Source organism: Ranitomeya variabilis, chromosome 1 (assembly GCF_051348905.1).
Source record: "Ranitomeya variabilis isolate aRanVar5 chromosome 1, aRanVar5.hap1, whole genome shotgun sequence".
Taxonomy (NCBI): domain Eukaryota; kingdom Metazoa; phylum Chordata; class Amphibia; order Anura; family Dendrobatidae; genus Ranitomeya; species Ranitomeya variabilis.
The window spans coordinates 160,712,604-160,736,140 of record NC_135232.1 but is presented as its reverse complement, the minus strand read 5'-3'; the positions used below and the strand labels follow the sequence as shown (position 1 = coordinate 160,736,140).

At 41.3% G+C, this 23,537-nt stretch overlaps 1 protein-coding gene across 1 annotated transcript in view; it reads right to left on the bottom strand.

Annotated features, from left to right (window-relative positions):
- MAN2A1 (mannosidase alpha class 2A member 1) overlaps window positions 1–23,537 on the bottom strand; it is a 169,062-nt gene that overhangs the window by 113,665 nt on the left and 31,860 nt on the right. Inside the window, exons 2-3 of the mRNA XM_077290144.1 lie at window positions 21,101–21,361; window positions 5,393–5,537 (exon numbers count right to left, since the gene is read on the bottom strand). Coding sequence (XP_077146259.1) covers window positions 5,393–5,537; window positions 21,101–21,361 — 406 coding nt within the window. The remainder of the gene's footprint in view (window positions 1–5,392; window positions 5,538–21,100; window positions 21,362–23,537) is intronic.

Here is a 23,537-nt window from a genome sequence, read left to right as displayed (position 1 = left end):
ACTTCTTATTCTTCCTACAGAACAGAAAAACCTTAATGTCTTCTGGGACTTTAAAAGTGATGACCTTTGCTAAAAGCCCCCATACGCATTAAGTAATGGTCATCCAAACCCGCCGATGTCAGCAAGATCAACAGAACATCTAATGTGTATGAGAGCCGCACAACTCCTACCTGACGAAATGTCAGGGAAGAGAATGATCCGGCCTGTTAAATCCCAACAGCCAATTCTTTTTGAATGGTCCTCACAAAGACCACGTGAACAGTAGAGCTGAGAATAGAGGAGTTACGAAAGTGAACTGACGGCCAACCGATCAACGACATCTAATTGTTTATTTTGATACACCAATTTCAGTAAAACACACTTTATTACAGTCACAGGATTGCAGACAGACGCTGGTGTGACCCAGAAGAAACATTTATTCTCTGAGGTCTGTTGGTAATCCTGTGACTACATTATTTACAGTAATGGGGTTTTCGATATATGGGGTCCATTATTCTATATGGCGCAATATATGGGGTCCATTATTCTGTATAGAGCAATATATGAGGTCCATTATTCTGTATGAAGCATTATATGGAGTCCATTATTCTGTATTGAGCAGCATTGTATGGGATCTATTCTGTACAGAGCATTATGTGGGGCATATTATTCTATATGGAGCAATATATGGGGCTGATTATGCGATATGGAGCAATAAATGGGGCCCATTATACTGAATGGAGGACTACATTGTCAGGTGTAAAATGAAAAGTCTGAAGTCACTCTGGCTGTAGACTTTTGAATCCCCCAGCGCACGCACTGTGCACTGCGAGGATTCGCCAGTTTATGAGCTATTGTAGAATTTACAGTATATATCACTCATGTAATGTAAGTAGTAAGTGAAATCTTTGGCGTTGTACTATACTTATATTTCTCTTCTGTAGCTGTGCATCATGAATCGTGTTGTGTGTCAAAGCGGACCACAGACTTGTGACCGAGACCCACAAAAACCTGGAGCCAGCCCTGGCGGCACCTGTCCACAACATCAATTGTTTAAAGAGCATGAGAGGACACCTTTAAAGAACAGTATTTTTTGTTCTAAACACTGCATTTCTATCAAAACAGCGATATTGCCTTTAAAAGTTAAGGCCATTATTAATTTTGACACTTCGTAATCTCACAAGGGAGAAGGTGTCCTGCGCCGATTCATTGAGCCTAGAAGACCAAGGAAGACCTGCAAGCTTTTAGGTTCTAGTCTTGATTTTTTTTTTTTTTTTTTTTTAAATTGGAGTAGCTAACCAAACCTTGTCAAGGTTGCCCTTAACTCTGTTAAATGAGTTCAGCAGCGCTCAATGGATATGCCCAAAATCAAAATCATTGAGGTAAGTTATCACCAATGCTTCTTTCTTTTATAGGCTAGTTGCTATTTTTGCTATAATACAATCAAAGACTCGAGGGCCCACTGACAACAGAAAGGAAGGACCTGAAACTGAAAGCCGGGTTTCTCCTTTTATGCCGAGAGCTACTCTCAGGAAGTTTTGGTGTTCCATGTGAATTGGAACGGGATAGTACACATCCTTTAAATCCTGGAATACCATATAGCAACCTGAAACCAGAAGAATTCATTGCCCGATTTATAGACTCCATTTTAAATTATCAAACTCTCAGGAATCCGTTCAGCCTCGTCAGGTTGTAACAGGTAGGACTATATTAAATCCTAACTGTACAGCTTTTGATTAGGGGCACCTGTGGAGCTAAGCACATGATTAGGCTAGGTGTTCACCTTAGACTGCTGAAAGGCATTGCAAACTGGATGCCTCTTGGAAGTGAACAGAGAGACGGGCCAGAGACTCTGAGCTGAGGCTGCACAAGGCTGTGTGCAGAGAACCAAAAGTATCAGTGGTTCCTATGGACAATAGCTGTCAAGTTAGCACCTAGACAAGGCTAGGGATTTATTTTTTTATTTCGGTTTAATCTACCCTGCCATCCCTCCTGTGATGATGGCATGACTACCTTCCTTTCAGGTTTTTCTTTTTTTTTTTTTTTTTACTCCCTTTTGATGGGGGGGGGGATTATTTTCAGGAAGGGTTCGCCACTCCTCCACAAGACATAACCTCACTTTGCATCAATGGAAACAGGGATTCCCAGCCAGACATCCAGACTAGTACTCATAAAATCATAGAATGTCAGAATTGGAAGGGACCTCAAGGGTTGTGTCTGACTCCCTGCTAAATGCAGGATTCACTATACCATCTCAGACAGTTGTCTGTCCAGTTTCGGTTTGAGGACTTCCATTGAAGGACAACTCACCACCTCTCGTGACAGCCTGTTCCACTCATAGATCACCCTCACTGTCAAAAAGATTTTTCTAATAACTAATCTGTATCTTCTCCATTTCAGTTTCATTCCATTGCTTCTCATGTTTCCACGTGCAAATGAGAATACGGATGATCCGTCTGCACTGACATCCCTTCAGACATTTGCACAGCTGTTAAGTCTTCTCATAGCCTTCTTTTCTGCAGGCGAAACATTCCCAGATCCTTTAACGGTTCCTTGTAGGACATACTTTGCAGTCCCGCTCATCATCCTGGTAGCTCTTCTCTGAACTTGCTCCAGTTTTTCAATGTCTGTTTTAAAATGTGGACACAGTATTCCAGATGTGGCCCGAAAAAGGAGAAGGGGGTAATTACAGTACTTCATGTGATCTAGACTCTATGCTTCTCATAACACATCCTAGAACTGCATTTGCATTTTTGCTGCTGCATCACACTGTTGACCCATGTGCAGTCTGTGATCCATTAGTATACCCAAGTCTTTTTCACATGTGCTGTTGCAGAGTTCAATTCCTCCCATTCTGTAATTTTCAGTTTTCTGGCCAATACGTAGTATTTTGCATTTCTCCCTGTTAAATACCATTCCATTGTTCAAGATTATCTAGATCCTTTGGAATATTTTCTCTGTCTTCTCTAGTGTTAGCTATCCCTCCTAGCTTTAATCGGTCTGCAAATTTGACCTTGCCCCCCCTCAACTGTATAGCAGCTACAATCCAACAAGGGGAGGCCCATTCAGTTTAGAATGGCCATTAACAACCTGAATTTGGTAACTTTGCCTTGAACAGTGAATATTCCCTGAACTTGTTTTTTGTCACTCATTTCCTAGGTTTTCCTTAATAAGGAAAATGACAAGAAACCCCATTTACAAGGTAAACATTGACGGAGGTCACTTACGGCTCAAGAACCGTTTAGGTACAGAAGGAGGAATGATTTCTTCTGAATGATCTCCTTTGGAGGCTGTGGTTTTGTCCATCCTGCTAGCATAATCAAACTTTTCCTGTGCTGCCGCTGGATGCTGCTGAGGAGGGTCTTCATAGGCTTTCACCTAGCTGCTCCTCCACTGGATTGCTAGCAGCTTTCATCCTTTCAAATGCCCCACCAAACAGCACTGCCAAATAGAATTAGGCACTTCTCCCAGCATACCCTGGAAGTGGTTCTGGTGCTCCTGATGTCACTAGAGTGCTCTTCACAGACCTGTGCGTCATAAGCAGTCCTGGGACAACACGGCAGCCGGAGACACATCAGTTTTCTATGCTAAAGCTGTCCAGCGTACACTCAGCAGCTGATTTTCCCCTTTCCAACCGCTGTGGCGCCTTCAGGACCCACCTGCTCCAGCCGCAGTAGTGCTATACCACTACCCAGGCCCTGGCCCATGCGCATGGGAAGTCATCTTGTCCCACAATGATCACTTCCCTGGATATAGGTTCCATCTACAAGGACAGGAAACCAATTGATACGATGGAGAGGCACCACCCTATTATTCTATAGGTTTCCTGTCCTTGAAGGGTGGGCCCCCTCTCAGGTAGTGCAGTCATGGGTGATCGGAAAATAAAAAGAATATTGCTGAAATTGCAGGTGGCAAGTGCAGCTTCTCTTGCTCCTATCTGAATTGTTATGATCTTTTACAAGTATCAAGGGGAGCACGGCAAGACATGACTATTATAATGTGTATATTTTTTTGTTTGATCCAATTTTTTCCTTGCAACTAGGTGTGGTGGTAGTGCCAGCTTATTTTTCTTTGGTCTTTGTACTAAGAACGAAGAATAAATCAGATAACTGTAATTTTGAAGAATGTTCACAGCTCTATCTATTGAGTAGTGGCCATGAATGACATTGCAAGATTTGATACAATCACTTGAATGGGAGTGAACTTACAGCATGGCCATTACAAAAAGTAAGTCTGTGCCATTTTCCGGAGCGCCACAGAGTCAGATTATCACAGTTTCAATACTGATAACCCATTATAAAAACATGGTTTGCTGAATATCTGTTATCCATGTATAATTAAGGAATCAGGACCGAAAACAAGTCTCCGTTTACTCAATCTGTCCAAGTAAACTAACTAGTAGCAGGCTGGCCTTAATATATATACAGAAATGAAGCAGGAGTAAAAATAAGAGATGAAAAATTGATGCACTGAACAAGAGCTCATAATGAACTTTATTATATTGGCATGGGAAATTAATGATCTTGGATCTTGGGTACTGTAGGAACCGGTAATCCAAAAACAGGCAAGCCCATTGGTGGGATTGGGCAATTGACTTTTTTTTTTTAGAAGCAGAATAGTTTCATGTTATGAAATTTGGTAAATTGATAATGGGGAAGTGTGTCTAGAGTTACTTTACAGTCAGTACATAAAATTATCTAAAAAGATTTCCTTCACTTCACGAAAGCAGCATTACAGCTTAAAGTGCACAATATCACTTCCTGCAATTTGCTCCAGCAAGCTTTTCTTCATATTTAATACCATTTATGATGAGTATTCTACATATTCAATCAATACAAAAGTGTCTGTAAGGACACACGTATTGTAATTTTGTTTTAATCAGCTCCGAGATAATACAAGAGTACATATGAATCAGACCAAATTCTATTTCATGGTTCATAGGCTCAGATATTACCAGATCACTAAACCCAGGAAGTTATCTGCATTTCCCTTGTGTGAGGTTTTTTTTTTATTAGAATAGAAAAGTAGCATTTGTATTTGTGGGAGTAAGTAGTATTAACCCCAGCATGGAAATTCATCGAAAGGAAAAAAAAAAAAAAAAAAAAGGGGGGGGATAATTAGATTTCCATAAGAAGTAAGCGAGAATGCTAGATTGGTGGGAATGCAAAGAGGAATTAAGATGGTAATTAATTATTTATCCGATGGGTATCTAGTGAGGCTTACAATTTATCAGGTTAACAATGAAATCAGTTGATGCATGTGGGCAGATCATTTCTCGACTGTATGTTGAAATTCTGAATAAACCCTCTGATTTAACAGTGTACAAAGACATAGCCAAAGTATTTTTTCACATTATATCTATATGAACATAAACTTTAACAGCATTATATATAATAGTGCATGCAACATTTACCTGGATCATTGTGAGAGTGAGGCACAAGGAAAACCTGAAGAATTTCATTATCCCACTCATGTTCATCATAGGTTATATCAAATCCTTGTTTCCATACACCACCATCTGGATTATCAAATGGAAGCATTTCATATACATCCAGCATCTAAAAATAAAAAAAATTATATAAATATATATTAAAGTTAACAGGTTCGTACTCAATGGCTAGAAGATAAATGCGGGCAAACAACTTCAGTTTCATGGGCAAATGATTAAAAGGCTTTTATCCACATTTTACTTTTATATTGATGGCCTATCCTTAAGATATATCCTCACTATCGGATTGTTGGGGTGTAACACCCGGCAACCCTGCAGATTTGCTGTTCCTGTTGCTGGCGGTGGCCAACTGTGCTCAGTTGCGGAGCAGAACTACCCAGCTCCGCCAACTGTGCAGTGTCTGTGACCAACTACTACAAATCTGCCCCCTATTAAGGATGCAAAGTCAACCCACAGGTGTGCAGTGCCCTATTAAAGAACAGCCTAAGACATAATACACACACATACCAATATTTCAATGCCTATAGACACCCATTGAAAAGCCATTTTGGGTGGGGTTAGCATAAGCCCAGACTCATTTGGAGGTTGGTCTGTAGGATTTTCCAATCAAAATAAACTGTTGGCATGAGTATGGGTCTACAACGTTCCACCTTGCCCCCTGCCCAATCTGATGCTATAGATTTTTGCATAAATAGAGGGCTGTGACTAGATGTAAATGGTCAAAATTAAAGTTAGGGCAGACAACAGGAAAGAGGGAGGCTGTGGCAATGTGAGTAGCTAGCTATTTGGGCACTATGGGAGAAACTTACCAGCAAAACGGATTGTGGTAATATGAATAAGTATGGAACCACACAACAACAATGGTGGCTTACTTCAAGGACCAAAGCTACGCAAGTAAATAATAGAGTTATAATGAGAAATGGACTTTGCACCACAAGGTCTAAACCAAAGTACTTTCTTGTGCAAAGATTACAACTGTCATGTGACGGTGAACTGCATCATCAGCAACACATGGCCCTATTCACTTCCAGATGAAAAGCATGACATTTACCAAATGGTCACTTGGGCACAGGTTTAAAAGTACTGCAGCAATACAAGTTTACATTCAGAAACAATAGCAAACAACGTTCAGTGTCAAGTGTCCTAGTTATAGTTTCTGCTCGATTTTTCTTTTTGCGGTTACTAGAATCTATCAAGCTGTGTGAGAGGCATATTTTCTAGAATTGCTACATATCTACTCAATACGGCAACTTTTACTGTTTTTAGAAAGATTTTCTATACTCCGCAGTACTGGCTTTTAAATAAAAATATAAATACCCAATCAGTAATTTTATTTTTAACAACAAATCAGAGCAACCATAAGAAATATCTGATCCCAAAGGGAGAAATGGCAAGGTCCCTGGATGCCCTTTTCATGGCCACTAACTTGTCTTGCATCCTATTGTGCATATTTGGTGGGCACTAGTGATGAGCGAGTATACTCGTTACTCGGGTTTCTCCAAGCACGCTCGGGTGGTCTCCCAGTATTTGTTAGTGCTCGGAGATTTAATTTGTGTGGCCGCAGCTGCATGATTTGCAGCTGCTAGACAGCCTGAACACATGTGGGGATTCCCTAACAAACAGGCAATCGCCACATGTATTCAGGCTGTCTAGAAGTCGCAAGTCATGCAGCTGTGCTGACACAAACTAAATCTCCGAGACCATCCGAGCATGCTTGGAGAAACCCAAGTAACCAGCATACTCGCTCATCCCTAGTGGGCACCTATAAAAGGCAGCTATAATACTTATCAAACACCAACATTAAAAAGACATATTAGATAAAGGGCATATTTATCAGCACTACAAATCTTTAGTAGTGCAAACTTAAGCTGGATATACACTGGATGATTCGTGAACGAGAATCCCCTAGGAAATCTTGATTCCCAATAACTGGGCAGTGTAAGGGTACTGTCACACTCTGCGACTTTCCAACGATCACGACCAGCGATACGACCTTGCCGTGATCGTTGGAAAGTCGTTGTGTGGTCGCTGGAGAGCTGTCACATAGACCGCTCTCCAGCGACCAACGATGCCGAGGTCCCGGGTAACCAGGGTAAACATCAGGTTACTAAGCGCAGGGCCGCGCTTAGTAACCCGATGTTTACCGTGGTTACCAGCGTAAAAGTTAAAAAAAAAAAAAAAACGTACATACTCATATTCCGGTGTCCTTCAGGTCCCTTGCCGTCTGCTTCCCGCACTGACTGAGTCCCGCCGTAAAGTGAAAGCAGATCACAGCGGTGACGTCACCGCTGTGATCTGCTCTCACTTTCCGGCCGGCAGTCGTTTTTGCCCTGCAGATTTATCAAATCTGCTGCGGAAAAATCTGCAGTGGACCATTATACGTGTGCACATAGCATTAAGATAATGCAGTTGCCGGACAGCATAACGCCATAACACTACATATTTACACATACATACTATAATTATACAGTGTACAATATACACACACATACTATAAATATTATATATATATATATTTTTTTTTTTTCATTCTATTACACACACATTATAATATATTTTATACACACACACATATATATATATATATATATATATATATATATATACATATATATATATATACATATATATATATATATATATATATATATATACATACACACGTGCTTCTCACTAAATTAAATCATCAAAAGGTTGATTTCAAAAGTGAAACTCAACAGAAATAAACACTTGAAATAGATCACTGTTTGTAATGACTATATAATGAGTTTCGCTTTTGAAATAAATTAACTTTTTATTAATTCTAATTTAGTGAGAAGCGTGCCGCGCACACACACACACACATACATACATACAAATATATATATAGCCATTCCTGTTGCTATCCGTACTAGAAAGTGTATGAATAAATTGACAATTGAGTATAGCCGTCCCACTTAATAATAGGATGTGTTAATGCACATTGACACTTTCTAATCAATGCTGATCCTACCAGTGAAGGGGAATGCAGTTTGAATCCAGCTGTCAATTAATGTACACATTTCCAGAAGAAGTAGCTGAGGAACAGGATAAATACACAGAATACACAGCAGTAAGAAAATGTTTTGTGAATTGTTATTTCATGGAAAATACAAGAATTTTCTAAAACATTTAGATAGTCAGGTGAGCTAACAGATCCTCTTGTGACAACTCCAGGTTTGTGTTAGATAGGGAAAGAACAAATCTGCCAGTATTATAAGCCAATAATAAAAAGATTATGAGCATGCCACATTGGGAAAAAGCCACAGTATGCACAGGCTTCATGTTACTTTTATTGGCATATACGCAGCCCACACCTTTATAAACATGAAGCTGGGATATGCAGCATCATCGCACATATAACGAGGTAATAAATGGACGAACGCCTATAACTATCAGAAAACCAAACAAAACGTATCTCTTCATGTCCAAGCAGTCATTACTATCATTGTCAGTCAACAGATGAGAATGTTTTATTACCTACCAGGATGAAAGCCAAGGCTCCCATACACAGATAGCAGACAGTCAAAATTCAATTATGCAGGTTAAAGCCATCAGTCCAACCATCTATAACATGCAAGCCTCGGGTAAAGGACATGATCAATTACGGTAGATGGTATGACTTGCCCCCTCCACCACCCAAAAAAATTAGTGTTAGACAGAGAACAACAAGCTGTCAATCACAAGTTCAGCTCTCTGTTCCCGGAAAAAGAACGCCATAATTGCTACATATGCACACAGTTTGCTGGAAAATTCTGGACAATCCCTAGTGCCGCAGGGAAAAGGAAGACTTCTCAGATAAAAGCCAACGTTGAACATTGGAGTCGCTCTTCAACCATTCTTCCTCTGCAGACTTTATAAGGTTGGAAGCGCAGGTAAAAGAACAGAAGGTTTTTATTTTGACCCACATCCTAATACATATGCTTTGTTATTTATAGGGGGTGGTTAAAAGAAACAGATTTGAGGGTGTAAGCACAAGAAATAAAAACAGGCTACAGGGATACTGCATAAATGAGTCTGACGTAACACAACAAAGCAATAACACCAGAATAGCATCTCCAATCGTTTATGCATCATTTATAATCTTTAAAGAGGACAGGTCACCAGGTTAAAAGTGGCTAATGATGCTTTTATTTTCTTCCTCCTGCTAAGTTTTATTTATTTATTTTTTTATTTTAAATCTGCCATACGGCTGCAAAGAAATTGGCCATTTTATTTTGTGCTAATTTTATAGTCTTTACGAAGAGGGCGTGGCTCACAGGGTAAAAATATAGAGCAGCTTAACGATGCGTGACCCAAAGAATCCTATGTGCCATGCCAACTTGGAAAAGAACTTAGAGAATAGCACAAAATAGAAAGGCGAAAGTCCAAATCACAAGAACCGTATGACTGTTACAGAAAGGAAAAAAAAAAAAAATGCAATTCTCAGGGGAGAAGGTGGAATAAAATAAGGGCGCAAAAAGGTCACTTTTGACCTGGCGACAAGTCCTCCTTATACAATAAAAGTTTACCAAAGAATTGAGGATGCTACTGAGGCCAAACAAAGGTGGCAAGTTCAGAAGACACAGCTGAAAATACAAGGCTCATAAACTGCATAAAAAATGAACATATAACGTTGTGTAGCCCACAGTCCTTTAGCCCTTTCCTAAAGATTATATTCAACACTGTAAAACACAAATAAAACTCAGCTCCTGCATCAGCAATGGATCTCTGCTGATCGCGCGAGATTACTATGCAGTGTGAACGCTGTAGCCAATCAATGGCCGCTAATGGACTGCACATACACTTCCTGCAGATAAAATTCAGTGGTGCCACTACAATGATCATAGTGTTCTTTACACCTCAGGGTATTTTTAACGTTTTGTTTGCTTTATGTCATCGTACTAATAAAGATTACCTTTTCTCCATTTTCGGTATGTGCCGTTCCCCTCTTTTTGCATGTGCCCTTTTTTATTGTTCTTGGTTTATTTCTCATGCATGCTTGATAAACACTCTTCTTGTTATTTAGGTGGTGCCCACCCAAAGTTTTACAGTGGCTTCTGAAAGTATTCTCCCCCCTCGGCATTTTTCATGTTTTGCTACTTCACAACCTGGACTGCATCACTTCATGAAAAGAACATGCTTACAACTGTAAACATTTCTTTTTATTGTGAAGTAATCAACAAATAGGACAAAATAATTGAAGACGTCAGTGAGCATAACTATTCACCCCCCCCCCCCCCTTCTAAAGTCAGCACTTTGTAGAACCTTCTTTTGCAGCAATTACACAGCTGCAAACTTCGCTTTGGATAAATCTCTATGAGCTTTCCACATCTTGCCTCTAGAATTTTTGTCCATTCCACAAGGCAAAACTGCTCTAGCTCCTTCAAGTTGAATGGTTTCCTCTGGTGAACAGCACTCTTCAAGTCTAACCATAGATTCTCAATTGGATTAAGGTCAGGGCTGTGATTAGGCAAATCCAAAACATTTACACATTTCCCTATACACCACTCAAACTTTGCTTCAGAATACTTTGGGTCATTGTATTGTTGGAAGGTGAACCTTTGTCCAAGTCTCAAATCACTGACAGACAAACAGGTTTTGCTCAAGAATATCTCTGTATTTCCCACCATCCATTTTCTCTTTGACTCGGACCATTTTCCCTGTCCCTGCTGCCGAAAAAACATCCCCACAGCATGATGCAGCCACTACCATGTTTCACTGTGGGGATGGTGCTTTTGGGGTGATAAACTGTGTTGGTTTGGCGCCAGACATAGAGCTTACCGTGGTAGCCAAAAAGTTCAATTTTGGTCTCATCTGACCAAAGCTCCTTCCTTCATACATTTGGGGAGTCTCCCACATGTCTTTGGCAAACTCTAAACTTTACTTACAAACATTTTAGTGTGTAAGTAAAAGCTTTTTACTGCCCATTCTTCCATAAAGGCCAACTCTATGGAGTGTGTGGCTTATTGGGGTCGTAGAGACAGGAACTCCATTCTCTGCTTAGGAACTCTACAGCTCCTTCAACTTCACCTTTGGTCTCTGTGCTGCCTCTCTGATTAATGCCCTCCTTGCCCGGGCTGAGCGTTTTGGTGGGTGGGCCTCTCATGGCAGGTATGTTTTTTCTAGTTTATAATGGATTTGATGGTGCTCTGGGGGATTTTCAGAGATTAGGAATTTCTTGTTTTTTTTAACCCAACCCTGACTTGTACTTCTCAACAACTTTGTACCTGACTAATTTGGAGATCTCCTTGGTCTTAATGGTGTTGTTTTGGTTAGTGGTGCCTCTTGCATAATGGTGTTGCAGCCTCTGTGGCCTTTCAGGAAAGGTGTGTACATACTGACAGACCATGTGGCACTTAGATTGTACACAGGTAGACTTTGTCTCATTAAGCATGTAATTTATGAAAGGAATTTCTTGCACCAGAAATTTCTAGGGGCTTCATCGCAAAAGGGGAGAATACATATGCACATGTGTCATGATCTCTGCAGGCAGAGATCATAGCAAGCCTATAGAGGGACAAGCTCTCGGAAGATGGAACTATACTGACCATGAACTAAGCCTGCCGCGCAACTAGAAATAGCCAGGTAGCATTTCCTATTTATCGCTAGATGCCCAGCTCTGGCCTAAGACCTAAATAGCTAGCAGAGGGAAATATAAGACCTGGCTCACCTCTAGAGAAATATTCCAAAGAAGACAGTAGCCCCCCACATATAATGACGGTGAGTTCAGATGAAACAACAAACGCAGCAGGAAAATAGTCTTAGCAAATTTGAGGTCCGCTTACTAGATAGCAGAAGACAGATAGTATACTTTCATGGTCAGCAGAAAAACACTAACAAAACACCATCCAGAGATTACCTTAAACTCTGGCATTAACTCATAACGCCAGAGTAGCAATCCCTGATCAACGAGAGCTTTCCAGACACAGTAACAAAACTTCAGCTGTGAACTGGAACAAATAAGCAAAACAAAACATGGACAAAAGTCCAACTTATCTAGAAGTAGTCTAGAAGCAGGAACAAGCACTGAGAGGCATCAGATAACATTGTTGACCGGCAAGAAACCACCAGAGAAATGAGCTTAAATAGCGACACCCACTACTGATGGAACCAGGTGAAACAGGAAAGAGGATGACAAGTCCAATTCCACAAGCGGCCACCGGGGGAGCCCAGAATCCAAATTCACAACAGTACCCCCCCCTCAAGGAGGGGGCACCGAACCCTCACCAGATCCACCAGGGCGACCAGGATGAGCCCTATGGAAGGCACGAACAAGATCAGAAGCATGAACATCAGATGCATTGACCCAAGAATTATCCTCCTGGCCGTAACCCTTCCAGTTGACCAGATACTGGAGTTTCCGTCTGGAAACACGAGAGTCCAAAATTTTCTCCACAACGTACTCCAACTCACCCTCAACCAACACCGGAGCAGGAGGCTCAACTGAAGGCACAACAGGTACCTCATACCTGCGCAATAACGACCGATGAAAAACGTTATGAATGGAAAAGGACGCAGGGAGGTCCAAACGGAAAGAAACAGGATTAAGAATCTCCAATATTCTATAAGGGCCGATGAACCGAGGTTTAAACTTAGGAGAAGAGACCCTCATAGGGACAAAACGAGAAGACAACCACACCAAATCTCCAACACAAAGCCGAGAACCAACACGACGATGACGGTTGGCAAAACGCTGAGTCTTCTCCTGGGACAACTTCAAATTATCCATAACCTGCCCCCAGATGTGATGCAATCTCTCCACCACCGCATCCACTCCAGGACAATCCGAGGATTCCACCTGACCGGAGGAAAATCGAGGGTGAAACCCCGAATTACAGAAAAACGGGGACACCAAGGTGGAAGAACTGGCCCGATTATTGAGGGCGAACTCTGCCAATGGCAAAAAAGCAACCCAATCATCCTGGTCAGCAGAGACAAAACACCTCAGATATGTCTCAAGGGTCTGATTAGTCCGCTCGGTCTGGCCATTAGTCTGAGGGTGAAAAGCAGATGAAAAAGACAAATCTATGCCCATCCTAGCACAGAATGCCCGCCAAAATCTAGACACAAATTGGGTACCTCTGTCAGAAACAATATTCTCAGGAATACCGTGCAATCGGACAACATTCTGAAAAAACAGAGGAACCAACTCAGAAGAAGAAGGCAACTTGGGCAGAGGAACCAAATGGACCATTTTAGAGAAACGGTCACAGACCACCCAGATGACAGACATCTTCTGGGAAACAGGCAGATCTGAAATAAAATCCATCGAGATGTGTGTCCAAGGCCTCTTGGGAATAGGCAAGGGCAACAGCAGTCCGCTAGCCCGAGAACTACAAGACTTGGCCCGAGCACAAACGTCACATGACTGCACAAAGACTCGCACATCTCGTGACAGGAAAGGCCACCAGAAGGATCTTGCCACCAAATCCCTGGTACCAAAAATTCCGGGATGACCTGCCAATGCAGAAGAATGTACCTCAGAGATGACTCTGCTGGTCCAATCATCCGGAACAAACAGTCTATCAGGCGGACAACGATCCGGTCTATCCGCCTGAAACTCTTGCAAGGACCGCCGCAGATCAGGAGAAACGGCCGACAAAATTACTCCCTCCCTAAGGATACCTGTGGGTTCAGAATTACCAGGAGAGTCCGGGTCAAAACTCCTAGAAAGGGCATCTGCCTTAACATTCTTAGAACCCGGTAGGTATGACACCACAAAATTAAAGCGAGAAAAAAATAAAGACCAGCGCGCCTGTCTAGGATTCAGGCGTCTGGCAGTCTCAAGATAAATCAAATTTTTGTGGTCAGTCAATACCACCACCTGATGCCTAGCCCCCTCGAGCCAATGGCGCCACTCCTCAAAAGCCCACTTCATGGCCAAAAGCTCCCGATTCCCAACATCATAATTCCGCTCTGCGGGCGAAAATTTGCGAGAAAAGAAGGCACAAGGCCTAATGACGGAGCAGTCGGAACCTTTCTGCGACAACACTGCCCCAGCTCCGATCTCCGAAGCGTCAACCTCAACCTGAAAAGGCAGATTCACATCAGGCTGACGCAACACAGGGGCAGAGGCAAAACGGCGCTTAAGCTCCTGAAAGGCCTCTACAGCATGAGGGGACCAATTAGCAACATCAGCGCCTTGTCTGGTCAAATCAGTCAGTGGTTTAACGACATCCGAAAAACCAGCAATAAATCGGCGGTAAAAGTTGGCAAAGCCCAAAAATCTCTGAAGACCCTTAAGAGAGGAGGGCTGAGTCCAGTCACAAATAGCTTGCACCTTGACGGGATCCATCTCAATGGAAGAGGGAGAAAAAATATACCCCAAAAAGGAAATTTTCTGGACCCCAAAAACGCACTTAGACCCCTTCACACATAAAGAATTAGACCGTAGAACCTGAAAAACTCTCCTGACCTGCTGGACATGAGAGTCCCAGTCATCAGAAAAAATCAGAATATCATCCAGATATATTATCATAAATTTATCCAGAAAATCGCGGAAAATATCATGCATAAAAGACTGGAAAACTGAAGGGGCATTAGAAAGACCAAAAGGCATGACCAAATACTCAAAGTGGCCCTCGGGCGTATTAAATGCGGTCTTCCACTCATCCCCCTGCCTGATCCGCACCAAATTATACGCCCCACGAAGATCAATTTTAGAGAACCACTTAGCACCCTCTATACGAGCAAACAAATCAGTAAGCAATGGCAATGGGTATTGATACTTAACAGTGATCTTATTCAGAAGCCGATAATCAATACATGGTCTCAAAGAGCCGTCTTTTTTTGAGACAAAGAAAAACCCAGCTCCCAAGGGAGAAGAAGATGGACGAATATGTCCCTTTTCCAAAGACTCCTTTATATATTCCCGCATAGCAGCATGTTCCGGCACAGACAAATTAAACAAACGACCCTTTGGATATTTACAACCCGGTATCAAATCTATGGCACAATCGCACTCACGGTGCGGAGGTAACGACCCAAGCTTGGGTTCGTCAAAGACGTCTTGATAATCAGAGAGGAACTCAGGGACTTCAGAGGGAATGGACGACGAAATAGAAACCAAAGGTACGTCCCCATGAATACCCTTACATCCCCAGCTCAACACAGACATTGCTCTCCAGTCCAAGACTGGGTTGTGAGACTGCAACCATGGCAATCCCAGTACCAAATCGTCATGTAAATTATACAGCACCAGGAAACGAATAATCTCCTGGTGATCCGGATCGATACGCATGGTTACTTGTGTCCAGTATTGTGGTTTATTATTAGCCAATGGGGTGGAGTCAATCCCCTTCAGAGGAATAAGAGTCTCCAAAGGCTCTAAATCAAAACCACAACGATTGGCAAAGGACCAATCCATAAGACTCAGAGCGGCGCCAGAGTCAACATAGGCGTCCGTGGCAATGGATGACAAAGAACAAATCAGGGTTACAGACAAAATAAACTTAGACTGAATGGTGCCAATGGAAACAGACTTATCAAGCTTCTTTGTACGCCTAGAGCATGCTGATATAACATGAGTAGAATCCCCACAATAGAAACACAATCCATTCTTCCGTCTAAAATTCTGTCGCTCGCTCCTGGACAGAATTCTATCACACTGCATACTTTCTGGCGTCTTTTCCATAGACACCGCCAGATGGTGCACCGGTTTGCGCTCCCGCAGACGCCTATCAATCTGAATAGCCATTGTCATGGACTCATTCAGACCTGCAGGCAAAGGGAACCCCACCATAACATCCTTAACGGCATCAGAGAGACCCTCTCTGAAAGTTGCCGCCAAGGCGCACTCATTCCACTGAGTAAGCACAGACCATTTACGGAATTTTTGGCAGAAAACTTCAGCTTCGTCTTGCCCCTGAGATAGTGCCATCAAAGTTTTTTCTGCCTGAAGTTCCAAATGAGGTTCCTCATAAAGCAAGCCCAAGGCCAGAAAAAACGCATCCACATCGCGTAACGCAGGATCCCCTGCTGGCAATGAGAAGGCCCAATCTTGAGGGTCACCCCTGAGCAAGGAAATCACAATCCTAACCTGCTGAGCAGGGTCTCCAGCTGAACGAGACTTCAGGGACAAATAAAGCTTACAATTATTTCGGAAATTCTGGAAGCTAGCTCTATTCCCTGTGAAGAACTCCGGCAAAGGAATTCTCGGCTCAGATACCGGAGCATGTACCACAAAATCTTGTAAATTTTGTACTTTCGTGCTGAGATTATTCAAACCCGCAGTTACACTCTGGAGATCCATTATTGTCAGGTGCACACAGAGCATACAGAGATTAGGAGGAGAGAGAGAAAAAAGACTGCAGCAAGGCAGACTGGAGGAAAAAAAAAAAAAAAAAATTCCAGCAGACTTCTTATAACTCTCCTTTCTCAACCTGGGTCTTTAACACTTTATAGGCCGGTCAAACTGTCATGATCTCTGCAGGCAGAGATCATAGCAAGCCTATAGAGGGACAAGCTCTCGGAAGATGGAACTATACTGACCATGAACTAAGCCTGCCGCGCAACTAGAAATAGCCAGGTAGCATTTCCTATTTATCGCTAGATGCCCAGCTCTGGCCTAAGACCTAAATAGCTAGCAGAGGGAAATATAAGACCTGGCTCACCTCTAGAGAAATATTCCAAAGAAGACAGTAGCCCCCCACATATAATGACGGTGAGTTCAGATGAAACAACAAACGCAGCAGGAAAATAGTCTTAGCAAATTTGAGGTCCGCTTACTAGATAGCAGAAGACAGATAGTATACTTTCATGGTCAGCAGAAAAACACTAACAAAACACCATCCAGAGATTACCTTAAACTCTGGCATTAACTCATAACGCCAGAGTAGCAATCCCTGATCAACGAGAGCTTTCCAGACACAGTAACAAAACTTCAGCTGTGAACTGGAACAAATAAGCAAAACAAAACATGGACAAAAGTCCAACTTATCTAGAAGTAGTCTAGAAGCAGGAACAAGCACTGAGAGGCATCAGATAACATTGTTGACCGGCAAGAAACCACCAGAGAAATGAGCTTAAATAGCGACACCCACTACTGATGGAACCAGGTGAAACAGGAAAGAGGATGACAAGTCCAATTCCACAAGCGGCCACCGGGGGAGCCCAGAATCCAAATTCACAACACACATGCCAATTTTTCATTTTTTTATCCCATCAATTTTATTTATGCCTATATTTTTCTCACTTCACCAACTTACACTATTTAGTGCTGATGCATCAAACACAAATCGGATTACAAAAATATTTAAACACAGATTGTAATGTAACAAAATATGTAAAAAGCCAAGGGGGGGGGGGGGTCAATACTTTCACAACCCACTGTATATACTGCTCACACTGATAGGACTACAGGGTGGTAATAGTGGTCAAGAATTGCTGATCTAAACTGCCATACAAACACTAAGTGAAAGTGATGCTTGTATCAACATTTGCTATGTCTAGTAAGTATGCAACAGAGTAGAATAATACTAAAGGCCTGTGTACACAAAACACACAGTAATCCGAGAAAATGACAATGAAAACATAAAAAAACCTCAAAAGCATTAATAAATAATGCAAGACAGCAGTTTCAGAGTTTCTCCCTCAAGAAAGACAAGATGTCACCGGGTACGAGCACAAGTCAAGTATCAGAACAAAGGGGCTTTGATGGGGAATAATTACATGAGGGCCCAAGGCTTTAACACAGGAAGAATAGATATCAAATTGTAAGGAAGTTTCAATGGCTAGATGGACCAGGTATAGGAAGATTATCCATCTCATAGTAAAACTATCTAATCCTTCTACTCACGTTACACAAAGTGACCACAGATTTGCTTTTACTTTTTTTAATCCCAAGCAGGAAGAACAAAGTGAGAAAACACAAGAAACGGGGAATAAGAACAGACATTGTTCACGTATATTGTGTAAGAACTGAACTAGTAAAACTCCTTTCTTACTAATCGTTAATGATAAAACTAGAAAAGTAACAGACAAAATAAAAAAGCTTCAGACAGGAAAAACCATGTTCAATTCAATGTGAATATGGAATAAAAAAAAAAAAAAATGTAAGAAAATTCTCACATTCAAAACGGTAATGATAGATTAATGGAGTTGCTTGTCTGCTCTGATCCGCTAGCAGCACACCGGCATAACGCTTGGCGCTTCTGCCTGGCATGTTCTACCTACTTTCTCTCTTTTGGTCCCCCCAAAGGATGCTTGGATGAAACGACTAATTAAATGTATTGTGGGCTCTACAAGGGATGGCCATTAGTAAAAAATGACCAATTTACCCTTTCACATTGGTATAAATTAGGTAACACTTCTTCCATGATATTGACGATGGCTTTAAAGGTTTAGCAGGTTATACACCATCTGTTGAGTAGGCCGATGGGACCCTTGGCGATTCTGTGAATGAGACTTTGCAGCCCCCGTTGAGTAGACTTGCGCATGCACTAGTTTCACTAGTTCTGGAAATACATAAGCACTGTACTCAGATTTTTCCAACAGTGCCTTAGATAATTACTGAAGCGGAGGTCCAACATGGATAGAGGACTGATTTGCTATGTATACGGAATAGATCGCTATTTTGGGACTAACCTTTTAAGATTTTGCAAAATGTTCTATAGGTAAAGGAGCACTCCCATAAATATTTTTTTTTCATTACATTTGTGTATATGTGTATGGGTATGGGTGTAGTGTGAGTATAATTATACTCATCTGCCACCGCCTTGGCCGGGATCCAGCACTGTTGAATCATCTTCTTAGTGACATCACTACAAACCAGACTACCCGGGAAGAGTCTGTACACCTTTTCCGTGAAAGTCTGTGGATCCTCATTCTGACCCTCCATCATAAAGGCCACTTCAGAGTCACTTAGAGCACAGCATGACCCAGACAATGTGCAGAGCAGTGACGTCACTCGGGAGAGTATCAAAACGGTGCTGGACACCAGTGGAGAAGGCAGCGGTAGAGGAGTATATTAATACATACACTCACATTTAATGAAAATAATATTCATGGTTTAAATACTATACAGTTAAAGAAAAATATCAAGAAAACAAATGGTGATACGACGGAGACTGTTAGACACGTGAATCAAAAATCAGAAAACTTAGTAGCCCTTTCAGGCCCTGCACTAGGTAGTATTATTATTATTATTATTATTATTTATTTATATAGCACCATTAATTCCATGGTGCTGTACATGAGAAAGGGGCTATATACAGGGTTATAGATATCATTTACAGTAAACAAATTTACAATGACAGACTGGTACAGAGGGGAGAGGACCCAGTCCTTGCGGACTTACATTCTATGGGTATGCCACATTACCTGCGTTTCCTGAGGTATACCTTAAATGCCTTCACAACATCTGACGTACATGTACGGCGCAAGTCGGAGGCAGGAGTATGGAGCGCGCTCACAGGGTGAGCATGCCCCTTACTCTGCAGGTAAAGGCTGTGGCTTACAGCTAGGATCAGCCCCTAACAATCGCAGGTGGTGTGAAGAGCCGCTCACAATTGTTAACCAATTAAATACCACTGTCAAACGTTGGCAGCGGCATTTAACACGCGCCAGCATGGGGGCACTTCATTCTTAAAGCCCATAACGTGATCATGGGTTGCTATGACAGCAGCGGGTCTGTTGAACACACCCCTTCTTGTCATTATGGAGCTCCCTTTTTACTATATGCAGCAATGCTATAGCTACAGCACAAGCGATCATTTGATAGCAGGTTCAAGTCACGTAAGGGGACTAATAAATAATTATAGCAAAATGTAAAAAATAAAGTTATTTAAAAAAAAAAAAAGTGAAAAAAAAGGAAAACATTATATCTGAAATAGTCATTTTTTTTGCCCATTAAAAATAAAGATAAAAAATACACGTGATATCACCACATTCAGAAAAGTCTGATCTGTCAAAATATAAAAGTAATCCAATCACCAAATATTGAAAACGAAAAAAATTCAAGAACGCCAAAATTACGCTTTTTTTTACCATGCAATACTACAAAAAATGCTGTAACAAGCGATGAAAAAGTTCTATCTATCCTCTATTGGTATCAATAAAAGTCATCTCGCCAAAAAATAAGCTCCATCCACTGAAATATAAAAATGTTACGGGTCTCAGAATATGGCGACAAAACCAAAAACAATATTTTTTTTTTTCATCAAACTTCTGATTTTTTATTTTTTTTTAAATAGAACATGTTTGGCATCACCGTAATTGTAGTGAGTAGAATCATATTTCCAGATCATTTTCAACCACACAATGGAGGCCGTAAAAACAAATGTCAGAATTGAGTTTGTTTTTTTTCACAATTTCTTCCCACTCGGGAGTTTTTTCCCCGTTTTCCAGTACACTATCTAGTGAAATGAATGGGGTGTCATTCAAAAGTACAATTCGTCCGGCAAAAAGCAATCCCTCATATGTCTATGGGGCAGAAAAGTAAAAAAAAAAAAAAAAAAAAGTTATGGTTCTGGGAAGAAGAGGAGGGCAAAAAAGAAAATACAAAAATGAAACTTGTGTGCGTCGTGAAGGGGTTAAGCAGTCAGTGCAATATTAAAATATATATTTAAAATACATAAATTCAGGATTCTGTACCCAGATAATGAAAACCGGGCCCAAGCTGAAGAGATAGCAGGAAACCATTTCCCTACCCTACATTTCCTGGGAGACGCTTACCTGGACATCAGATTTTTGGCTACCACTCGCAGGAGCAAACTGACAATCCTCCTTATGGATTGGAAGCAATGCAGGTGCAGAGGGCAAGAGCGGAGAAAATGATCCACGACTATCATTTATGGCTTCTGGGCCCTTCTGACCATCTTTCACAGACTCACTCAGGTTGATTACAGAGTCTCTTATATTGGAGATGATCTCATTATTTTCTGCGAGCAGCCGCTCCAAATGATCAATTTTCTCTTGAAGTATCGAGAGCTGACCCTGAAAAAGAAAAAATATTTACTTTCGACAAACACACATTTTGTTACAGTTTATATATAGACATCATCGACAAACAGCGGAGACGCCTTGTATAAACATCGGGCTTCTTATCTTATACTAAAGCGGAGTTATTGCCTCTTCTAGTCAGAAACCGTATTCCTAATTAGTAGAGAAAACATGACAGCGCTAAATATAAGAGCCGGCGTAAGCTCTATGTGGAGAAGCCAACAAGTCTGAAAGATGCTAGCTGAATTGTGAATGCAGCTCTGGATTATAGGTGCACTAAGCAGTCATAGACAAGTTCGTTTAAGAGGGAGTCTGTCAGCAGAAAACGACTGTTCAAACCAAGCATAAGCCACTGCTGCACCCTAGGCGTGGCCAAACAGGTCAGCGCACCTTCCCACCTACTTGCTTTGCTGCTGTCTCCACCCCCCTTTTCTGTGATTGACAGTTCTGGTCAGAGGAAGGGAAAGAAAGATGGAATACAAGCAAATGGGAAGGTGCACTGACCTGCTGGACCACATCAAGGCTGCCCCGAGCACCTGAGCTGGATAGGAACAGCCATTTTGTGCTGAAAGACTTCGACAACATGATTTAGGTCTGAAGCCACAAGTACAATGTATACTAGCAACACATGAAAGTACACCAAGGTGGGACGCAATGGCGTCTACTCCACAAAGGACATTGCTGGAAGCAGAGAGTAAAACCCTCAGAATATCAGACAGGTAGAGGACCACATAGGATCATTTCCAAAGGGCGTCTCAGGGAGCAGAACACCTCAGAGAAGAGATACTGATAAAGCAGAATTACATAAACAGTAGAGAAAAAAATTAAACAATTTTAGGATAAAGTCTTATACTACTTGATTGGAAGCTGTAATTGCTTACTGGAGAAATTACGTGAATACACTTATCGGTAACTCAACAGGAACTAAACAAAATGAAGCCTGACGTCACCAACACAGCAATCCTGTCTGATAACGCTCCAGAAATCATCAACCGTGGCAAGGGTAACATCTCCTTGCTACTGGCAGTCTGGCTTGAAAACATCTAGAAGGTGGTTTCCTTTGAGATCAATAGTTACATGACATTTTAGGAGAAATGCCAGCAGCACGGTCTTCCATATAATTATAGCTATTAGAGCTGGATTCATCATACGGTGGAATATGTCTGTCGCTCATAAAAAAAAAAAAAAAAAATATATATATATATATATATATATATATATATATATATATATATATATATATATATATATATATATATATATATATATATATATATATATATATATATATATATATATATATATATATATATATACACACACACACATATACATATATATATATACACACGCACGCACACACACACACACCACACACTGAATGAAATCGATTGCCGGAGGCTTTAAAAGGGGCACGAGAGAAGGAAAAGTTTGAGAAGGAAGTGAGATACACTTATTTTGTAAGTCTGTTTTAAAGCTCTATATGGCTTAAAGAAGTTATCCAGCTTAAGTAGAAACATAATGATTGCCCTATATCGTCCATGCACATGAGTGGGCCCGTGACCGCTTGTATGCGATTTCCATAACTGCGGTTCACTTAATAGTCTCACATTCTCTCAAAGTTCACCATCTCATTTCCTTGCCTGGTGCCTGAAGTTAGACAGTGAGCCATCAACCTAAAGCGCTAGTGTTGGACATGGAAACAACCTTGGGAGGCATGGGCTTCTTAAGGGCTATTTGTATATGAATTAAAATGCTAATTTCTCCAGAATGCAGCAACAGATAGAAGATATAAAATGTGTCAATGAATTTACATCTCAAAAGACTTGCATGACCTTATATGCAGTTTAAAGAGGTTGAACTTGCTGACCTATTCCCTTTAAAGTTTGCTAAATAGAGAAAACGGTTTTGATGAATTTGCTGTTGGACAGCGAGACCTGGGCTTATATTCAAGCATTTTGTCTAATAGGAGTGTTGGAAACCTTTGCTAAAAAGTGATGACATGAGATATGGCTGGGAAAGATTACGATTGGGTACTTGGGCAATCATATGACGCAGGAATCCTCTGCTATAGACAACTGCATACCTGGGGGTACTTTTAACACAAGTCTTGTTGCTTCATTAACAGTGGGGATGGATCTTTAATTATATGATATTCAGAAATGTCATA